At 42.2% G+C, this 9,915-nt stretch overlaps 1 protein-coding gene across 1 annotated transcript; it reads right to left on the bottom strand.

The window, feature by feature from the left end:
- Window positions 1–2,471: 2,471 nt before the first annotated feature.
- LOC138909626 (uncharacterized) lies at window positions 2,472–9,109 on the bottom strand. The gene is made up of 5 exons (XM_070200833.1): window positions 8,779–9,109; window positions 8,433–8,692; window positions 7,903–8,101; window positions 3,279–3,489; window positions 2,472–2,496 (listed from the first exon to the last, which is right to left on the bottom strand). The coding sequence occupies exons 1-5, from the start codon at window positions 9,107–9,109 to the stop codon at window positions 2,472–2,474; spliced, it is 1,026 nt and encodes a 341-aa protein (XP_070056934.1).
- Window positions 9,110–9,915: the final 806 nt, after the last annotated feature.

Genomic DNA, 9,915 nt, shown 5'->3' with positions numbered 1-9,915 from the left:
CGGGTCAAGCTTCTAAGCAAGGAAGGAAGGATACTTTATGCTTGAACAGTCTAGGTTCGGTGGTTAGTATTTATTGTAAGGGCCAAACGGTCAAGTGAACTGTGCCCACGTAGGCCACCTTAACCGTAATACGAGATTTTACTTACAATCTTGTACATTACGCATAGAAATGAAAGAAAGTTTCTACCTTGCTGATACACATTTTTGCATCTTAAAACTATCGAGCCCAAGGGCCACCCCTATCCGATCCCAAAAGGATACCCCCACTGGGGGACTATCGTCTGAAATAAGTTTGGGTGGTTCGCATTATCGAAACTCGGAGGGACAAAACCTATTAGGTAGTGCCTAAACCTAAAAGGCTACGACTACCCTAAAAATGGCCCGGAGACGTCCGAAGCCCGTAATCAAAACATAAGACCTTCAAAAAACTTCTAAACCTATTCAAAGGTTACCCTAGGCAAAGATATAGTCTAAAAATATTTAAGCAAGCATCTTGGGAAAATTTTCGGTCACTCCGAGTTTCCACAAGTTTCAAGCAAAAATTACATCGAGGACAAGTTTTGTTCGGACCTCCGAAAAATGACTTATTACTACATTTGATTCTGTGCTAAGGCATTAGAAATGTTTGCAATTGTAAAAATATACTAAGATAATAGGCTTGAAAATTGCTAAAAGGGAAAATTTTTATGTATTCCGGAATATCTTTATAAAGGCCCAACAAAAACGGCCTCAACAAAATATATGTACAAGATACAAAAACAAAAAAAACCCTAAGACATCTACGTCTGATTCACTGGAACCCGACTCGCCACTAGAACCGTCGGGGCCTTCGGATTCTTCAGAGCCCTCTTCACCTCGGGGTTCGGCTAACTTCTTGGCCTTGACCTCAAGTCTTTTTGCCTCCTCAATCTCGGCAGATAGGTCGAAGACTCGGGCATGGATTCTCCCTTCAAGATAGCCAACTCACGTACTCGACAGTGGTCTTCAGGCGGGCCTCAGCTGCTTTAACATCGGCCTTGTATTGGGCCACCATCTTGTCAGCATCAGCCAAGGTTATCTCCAACCTGGACATTGTTATTTCAAGCTCTTTACCGAGGGCGTTCCATTCAGCGATGGTCGACCCCTATTGTGCTTAGAAGTCCTCATTTTGCTGAGCCCGTGCATCAGCCTTCTCCTTCACCACCTGAAACTGAACTTCCACCAAAGACAGCTTGGCCTGGACGGTCTCCTTCTCCGAGGCCAGCAGGTCCATCTTGTTTTTCCACCCGTCGGCCATTACTTGGAACTCATCCATCTACATGCGGAGTTGGTCGATCTGGTCGATCTTCTGCTGGACCTGTGAATTATTGTTGTTAGCCTCTACGACCGGACCTTCGTTTCTATCTTCAAAAACCTTTACATTTTCCACCAAGTCGGCGTGCTCATACCTTAAGGACGATGTTTTTTTCTGAGCTGCATCCAGCTCGACCTGGAGGTTCTTGGCGACCCCCTCTTACTGCTCTCTAAGAAGCTTGTACATGTTCGTTTTTTGGGCAAGCTCCTTGATCTCGAGCTCGAGTTAATTGACCTCAACCCGGTACCGAAGGAAGCTCTTATGGTGAAGTACCGAGGCCTACAAACGGGCAAAAAATGTGAGAAACATCAAACACAGATAACAGTAGATCGATGGAAAGAAACGATGCCTTACTCAGTTCAGTGCCTGTTGTGCCTCATTAAAAGGCATGGCATGCTCACCTCATTCATTTTTGCATGATCCTCCTTGGTCACAAGGCATCGAAGGCAGCTAGCTACCCCTACAGGAGTAGATAAAACCTAGGCATCCTCCAGGATGATCAGTATAATTGATCTCTTGCGACCGGGGTCAACGCTCAGAGCAGGGAACTGATTGATCAATTTAGGGATTGAGCTCGGCCTGCCAGCTTCCGAGGATATGTCCTTCTTCAGAACTTTCAGGTCGCCCAGCCGGAGAAGTCTTCCAAAGCAGATGAGTCCACACCATCAATAAAGGAGTGAAGGGGATCTTCCGCACCATAGACCCCCTCGTTGGACTTTTCCTTTCTCCCTTGGGCCTCCTCGAGCATGGACTCAGTGTAGGAGGGCGTCCCCGAGATCTCAATTACACCGGGTGCCGGCATCCTTGAAAGTTTCACCCCGGGTATCCACACCAGTCTTTTGAGTTTGAGGGGGTTCGATCTCACGAGTCTCCCCCTCGTATGCATCCGAGTCCTCGTGATAGGTCATCCCGTGTGTAAAAAAAAATAGATTCATCCTCCGGCTTGTCCCTAAGCCGGAGGAGGGAGCCAAAGTCTAGCACCCAGGAACTGGAGTCCCTCCCGGGCTTGCGGAGCACCCATTTCTTTGATTTCTTCACCTCGGAGCTCGAGGGTTTTCTCTTCCTCTTCTTTTTTCCCTTCGTGGCAGCAGCGGAGGGATCAACGGACAGGGGCATACCCTCATCCCCTTTCGAAGGCCTAAGTTTGGTTGTCATAGGCAAACCTGCAATAACAAAAGGAAAGAGGAGTTAGTATAATAAAAGGTAGAAACATAGTATTGGCTACTCAGAAAGAGGCCTTGCCATGAGAATGGGCCTCCCATCGGCCCTTCGAGAGTCTGCGCCATGTGCGCTCGAAGTACGACATATGAGTACAGATGTCCTCGATCCATTCCTTTAACCGGAGAACCGCATTTGGAACCCGGGCGACAACTGTACAACCATAAGCATGAATGAGAAGATAGAAATTGAAGAAAAGGAATTTTGATGTTTAAAGAGAGATTGCACTTACGAGATGCACTATTTATCAGGGAATGGCATGTATTCAGGGGGGATCAAATCCTTGATTTTTACTCGGACAAAGCGTCCCTGCTAGCCCCGGTCTCGATCTTCGTCGATACTCAAAAAGGGGGCCTTGCTGGCCTGGCGAGTAAGTTTGATCAGTCCCCCTCGCAACATTCAGGGACTGTATAATCGGAGCAGGTGGTCGATCGTGAACCAACGACACTCGGTCTTGTTCATGAAGTAGCGGAGGAGGGTCACGATTCTCCATAATGATGGATGGATTTGCCTGAGGCACAACTCATACCTCTTGCAAAAGTCTAGAATGATCGGGTCCATCGAGTCCATCAGGCCCAGTGTGAAGGGATAAGTGTAAACACTTACGTACCCCTCCACGTGGGCAGTAACGGCATCCTCGGGCCCGGGGACTACTATGTTCTAGGTTTCCCAATTGCAGTCCTTACAAACTATGGGAAGAACATATTCGGTCACAGAACATATGTACCTCAAGACTCCTTCACCCTGTACCTCTTTACGTGAAGGCTTCTCGACTTTAAAGTTATTTGCAATTGAGCAGCCCTCGGGAATGAACGCTGTCAAGGGAGGATCGGCGGCTGGTTCATTAGCAACAACAACGGGGGAAGCCGTTTCGAGGGCAACCACTTCAGGGGCAACTGCTTCAGTACTAGCAGCCGGTTGAGAAGATGATGAGGCAACTTGTTAAGAAACGATTTTCGATGTTTTGGCCAATTTCATCTGGGGGAGTGTTTGAAAATTTGAGGAAAGAATGCAAATGTTTGGAAAAACGGGTTTTGAAGATGAGGAACAGAGTATGAAGATTTGAAGAAAACCTGGGAAAAAATCTGGAGATTACTATGGAAATTGAAGAACAAGGATGAAGATAAGAAGGTTTGATGATGGCTGGAAAACTCGAAGGTAGTAATTTAGTCGAAAAGTAGAAAAAGAACAAAGGGAGGAATCTTTTATAGGAAACAGTCGACGCTTCACATTCGGAGGCAACCCGCAGATGAGCGACACGTGTATGAAGTCAGAGCGATGCGACTGACGGGATGTTTCGGCTCCCTCGTTGTAACGTACGAAGGAAGGAACCAGATTCATTTGTCGTTTCTCATCATTTTGGCAAGCCTACTCTCTGAATAACGAGGGGACTATTTGTATACGGGTAAAATCGAGCCCATCAAGAACCCCTGTTTCCCGGTGAGGCAGACGGAGTAGGAACGTGACCGTAAGGAATTAGAGTCAGAACGAGGAGCCCCTCATATCGGGGCTCGAGCACAACACTTGCCCTCGGGAGTATCGGGACCACGTCCTCCGGGTCCGGTTCGAGCCTCAAGACTTCGGAGAGCATTACCAAACAGTTGCACACGACTAACAAAGGGCCATGATTTCCGTATCTAACCGGATATCACGGCATGAATCTCGGCCCGTATCGGCAGAAAATTAGTTATTAGCGAAACGAAAGATTTTTACCTTTCTTAGAATTGTACTTACGGTAAAAATTCCCTACTATATAAAGGGGAAAGCTTATTATTCATATAATACATTGTAACATGCATACCAAGGAATTATACTTCTATTCTCTCTGTTTCTAAAGGTTATTCAAAGTTCTTATTTTTGTTCATAAGTTCCTCATAAGTGCAAGCTCGGAACCGAAGGTTCCTCATTGAGCCATTAACCGGGCCCGAGATCACTCTTATCATTGGTTTGGTCATTTACTACGTCTTTCATTTGCTTAATCTAACGTCATTAGTCACTTGTATTAAATTAATCCATATATCCTTAAATCGCGTATAAATTCAATTGTTATCCGTTTTTAAGGGTAAACAAGATTAAATCTTAACAAAGACAAAAATTACATGTGATGTCGTAATATTTTAAAATCTTAACGGGCAGAATTATCAAGCAACAACGCAGTAAGAACTAATAAAGAAAACTCCACCTGTCTTCAGCGTAGTGCTAAACTGCTAATTGGGTACAAATCTCACATCCTCAACCACTGTGGAAATTTAGACACAACCCAAATTATAGTTAATTGGGCTTAGAAAAGACGTAGTGAAGTTTAGTTGGGCTTCGTACATTTTGTCATTAACTTTGATTTTTCTTCATTAATTTGAATGAGTTTATACATTGTTTATATAATGTTTAAAACTTTAAATAGTATTTTTTGTTTTTTGAAAAGAATGGTATTTCATATATTTAAAAAGAATTTAATTATAATTTACCACTTATCTATAATGAGATGATTTACAGTCATACAAATATCTATATCTTATTCTAAATCACAAGTTTTAAAATTTTTTTTAACTTCATGCGCAGTCTCACATAAATTACGATGAACGTGTGTCATGACCCAAAATTCCACCAATGGTCATGATAGTACCTAACCTTTAAGATTAGGTAAGCCAAGCACACGATGATACAAAATATTGAAAAAAGATATAATAACTCTGTATGTTAACATAAATTGCGGAATTAAGTTTCAATGAAGCCAAAATATAAGTACAAAAGTCAACTTCCCAAAGCGAGGTAATACCGAGTCATGAGCTCTAAACAAAATACATAGTGAGTCTTAATAAGTACAATACTGCTTGAAAGGAAATACAATAGTATAAAAATAAGAGATAAGGACTTCAAGGGTCTGCGGTGCCCATGCAACATTACCTTGAATCCTTTCGATCCTTCACAAGCTTACTCGCGAGGTTCGCTACCCCCGCTACCCCGATTTGCAAGAAAATATGTAAAAGTATAGTATGAGTACACCATAATCGGTACTCAATATGTATCAAGACTAATTTCGGTGAAGTAGTGACGAGGTTTAAGTCATGTGATACTCACTAGTTAAAAAACCTATGTAATATATATCAAAAACTGGCAACAAGAATATATATAACGAAGTACAATATCAACAATCTTGATAAAACAAGTGATAACAGCTCGATGTAAGAAAAATCCATTTTTAACAAACAAATTATCAAATAAAAAAAGGCGAATGTCACCTCGTACTCCACATTCCGTCACGATAATAATATCCACCCCTTATCGCTCCATAATAACGATATGTACCCTTATCGCTTTGTGATTATAATATCTACCCTTATCACTCCGTGATAATAATATCCACCTTTATCACTCAGTACCTCGACACAATCACAATATCAATCGATCGCACGGCATAAACCTCGTGCCAACATCCAATCAATCTGCCCAATAAGTTCACATGTGCTATAATCACAAAAATGCAAGATAACAAGTTATCATCCAGAGGCATATCCTCATAACTCATCAATAAAGTACATAAGGACATGATAATACTTAAATACCGATATCGGCGTAATATGTAAAGCATAACTATGTCTAAATCAATTTAGCAATGATTCCACAAATGCCCATCTTGGCCAAATTAGGAAATCAGAATCCTAGATCATGATCTCTAGCATAAAAATGTAAGCTTGCATAGTCATACAAGAATCACACATGTTCATAGAGAGAACACAATCAAATCAAGGCATGATAGAATCTAGAGTCTAATCCAATTATTTTTCATACATAGCACCCGCATATACGCTCGTCACCTTGCATATGCGTTGCAACACATACATTTCAATTAGACAAATAAGGTCCAAGTCTAAGGGTTATCCCCTCATATAAGATTAGGAAAGATACTTACCTCAAAAGTCCAAATTAATACCCCAAAAAACTCTTACCTCGCAAATCAACCTCCGAACAGCTCGAATTTAGTCAAACAGCACACCGCGGTATCAAATAATGCTAAAGAAAAAGATATCGGAGCGTAAAGGCCAGATCTTTAATCAAAAATATAAAGTAAACCAAAAAGTCAACCCCGAACCGCACACCAAAACCCGACAAAGTTTTAAATGGTAAATTATAATTAAATTCTTAGATTTCATCAACCAAAAGCCAAAATCAAGGATAAAATCATGAATAATAATCAAATCCGAGTTAAAAATACTTACCGAATCCAAGTGGGTAAAAATTACCTAAAACATCACCCCAATCCGAGCTCCCTATCGAAAACTATGATTGATGTTAAACCCTCGATTAAAAATGCTCTGCCCAGCGATTATCGCTTATGCGAATCAATCGTCGCTTCTGTGATACCGCATCTGCTGAAAAATCCTCGTAGATGCAAAAACCACTTAAATCTCCGACCTTCTACTCATGCGGACACTCATCCGCTTCTACAAATTCGCTTCTCGGACTAAGTAGCGTACCTATGCACGGGCATCTGCGTATGAAACACTGTATATGCGAACTCCCCATATCCTAGATATACACTCATATGTGACCTCACGTCCTCTTATGCGGACTCGCACCTACGAACTAAACCTCGCAGGTGTGAAAATACCAGACCAGAACTGTCATCCAACTTTAAAATGTTCCAAAACTCTTCCGAAACACACCCAAGGACCCGGTGACCCCGTCCAATCACACTGACAAGTCCTAATACCTTCCCCAAACCTATCCAAAGGATCAAATTACTGAAATTAACATCAATATCGCGAATCATTGCTCAAGATCAATCTCTTAGCTTTATACACTTCTAACTTCAGCCCAAGCATTGGATTCGGGTCTAACCAATCCGGAATGAACCCAAATACACAAGTACCAAATAATATAATGAACTTATTACAAATTTCGAAACAACAATTCGAACCCGATAGCCTCAAAGTTAACTTCCAGTCAAGCTTATGAACTTTTCAAACCTTCCAAATTTCAACTTTCGATAATTAGAGCCAAATCAATTTAGGAACCTCCAAATCCAAATTCGGACAAACGCCTAAGTCCAAAATCACCACACGAACTTGTTGGAACCATTGAAATACGAATCCGAGGTCGTTTACATCAAAGTCAAACCTTGGTCAACTATTATAACTTAGCCTTCCAACAACGAAACTAAGTGTTCCAATTCACTCCAAAACCTTTCCAAAACAAAACCAATCATCCCTGCAAGTCACAAATCAACAAACAAGCATATGGGAAGTATCAAACAAGGGAATGAGGAGCAAATACACAAAACGACTGGTTGGGTCATTACATTGTCTCCCTCTTAAACAAATGTTTGTCCTCAAACGAGTTTAGAATCATACCTAGGATATGAAAAAAGTGAAGATATTTGCTCCGCATATCATGCTCGGTTTCCCAAGTTGCCTCCTTGATTGGTTGACTTCTCCAATGAATCTTCACTGATGCAATATTCTTCGTTCTCAGCTTTCGAACGTGCCTATCCATAATGGCCATGGGCTCCTCATCATAAGCCAAATCCTTGCACAACTGCACTGAGCTAAACTACAACACATGTGACATATCCTCATAGCACTTCTGAAGCATGGAAACATGAAACATCGGATGAACTCCCGATAAGCTGGGTGGCTAAGCAAGTTTGTAGGCCACCTCACCAAACCACTCCAACACCTCGAAAGGGCCAATATACCGAGGGCCCAACTTGCCCTTTTTCCTAAATCTCAACACACCCTTCATAGGCAACTCGAAGAAGAACATTCTCACCCTCAATGAATGCTATATCTAGAACCTTCCTATCAACATAACTCTTTTGCATGGACTATTCTGTACAAAGTCACTCCTGAATCAATTTCACTTATTCCAAACTATCACAAACCAAATATGTGCCCAATAGCCTAGCCTTGCCATGCTCAAACCAACCAACCAGAGAATGGCATCGCCTCCCATATAATGCCTCATACGGAGGCATCTGGATGCTGGACTGGTAGAAGTTATTGTAGGCAAATTCTGCTAGAGGTAGAAACTGATCCCACATGCGAAATCTATGACGCATACGCTCAACATATCCTCCAAAATCTGAATGTTCCGCTCGGATTGCCCGTCCATCTGAGAGTGAAATGTGGTGTTCAACTAAACCTGCATGCATAACTCACATAGAACCGCTCTCCAAAACTACAAAGTAAACTGAGTGCCACGATCCGAGATGATAGATTTAGGTATACCATGGAAGTGGATAATCTCCCGGATGTAAATCTTAATCATCTTCTCTGAAGTGTAGGAATTCATGTCTGGAATAAAATGTGCAAACTTGGTCAGTCTATCGATAATGACCCAAACTGCATCAAATCTCCTCAATGTCCGCGACAGCCCTACTAGAAAGTCTATACCGATGCGCTCCCAATTTCGCACCAGTATCACAATCTTCTGAAGCAAACCAACAGGTCTCTGATGCTCATACTTGGCCTGCTGACAATTCAAACACCAAGCAACATATCTAACAATGTCCTTCTTTATCTTCTGCCACCGATAATGCTGCTTCAAATCACGGTACATCTTTGCAGCACCTGGGTGAATAGAATTTCGCGAACTATGAGCCTTCTCAAGGATCAACTCTCTTAACTAATCCATATTAGGAACACAAATTCGACCCTGGAGCTGCAGTACACCATCATCACCAATAGTCACCTCCTTAGCACCACCTCGCTGCACCGTGTCCTTAAGGACAAGCAAATGGGGATCCTCATACTGACGAGTTTTAATGCGCTCAAACAAGGACGGCCGAGATACAAAACAGGCAAGGACTCTACTCCAACCACCTCCGCTGCCTCAAATTCATATATTTGTGTTTAAATAGATGTTGGAGACTATGATGATCTGTATACACCTCACAATACACGCTATATAAGTATTGCCTCCAAATCTTAAATGCGTATACAATATGTGCTAAATCCAAATCATGCACCAGATAGTTCTTCTCATGGGCCTTCAACTGACGCGAAGCATAGGCTATCACCGTACCATCCTGCATCAATACACACCTAAGGCCAACATGTGTAACATCACTATAGACGATTTATGATCACGTTCCCAAAGGAAAAATCAAAACTGGAGATGTGGTCAAGGCCGTCTTGAGCTTCTGAAAGCTCTTATCATTCTCGTCAGACCACCTGAATGGGGCACCCTGCTGAGTCAACTTAGTTAATGGGATAAAATGGATAAAACCCCTCTACAAAGTGGCAATAATACCCAGCCAAACCTAGGAAACTCCGGATATCTATAGCGGTAGAGGGTCTGGGCCAACTCTGAACTGCCTCTATCTTCTTCGGATCCACCTTAATCCCTTCAGTAGATCACATGGC

This window comes from Nicotiana tomentosiformis, chromosome 4 (assembly GCF_000390325.3).
Source record: "Nicotiana tomentosiformis chromosome 4, ASM39032v3, whole genome shotgun sequence".
Classification (NCBI taxonomy): domain Eukaryota; kingdom Viridiplantae; phylum Streptophyta; class Magnoliopsida; order Solanales; family Solanaceae; genus Nicotiana; species Nicotiana tomentosiformis.
Note: the sequence above shows the minus strand (reverse complement) of the source record. Positions and strands in the feature narration are given on the sequence as shown.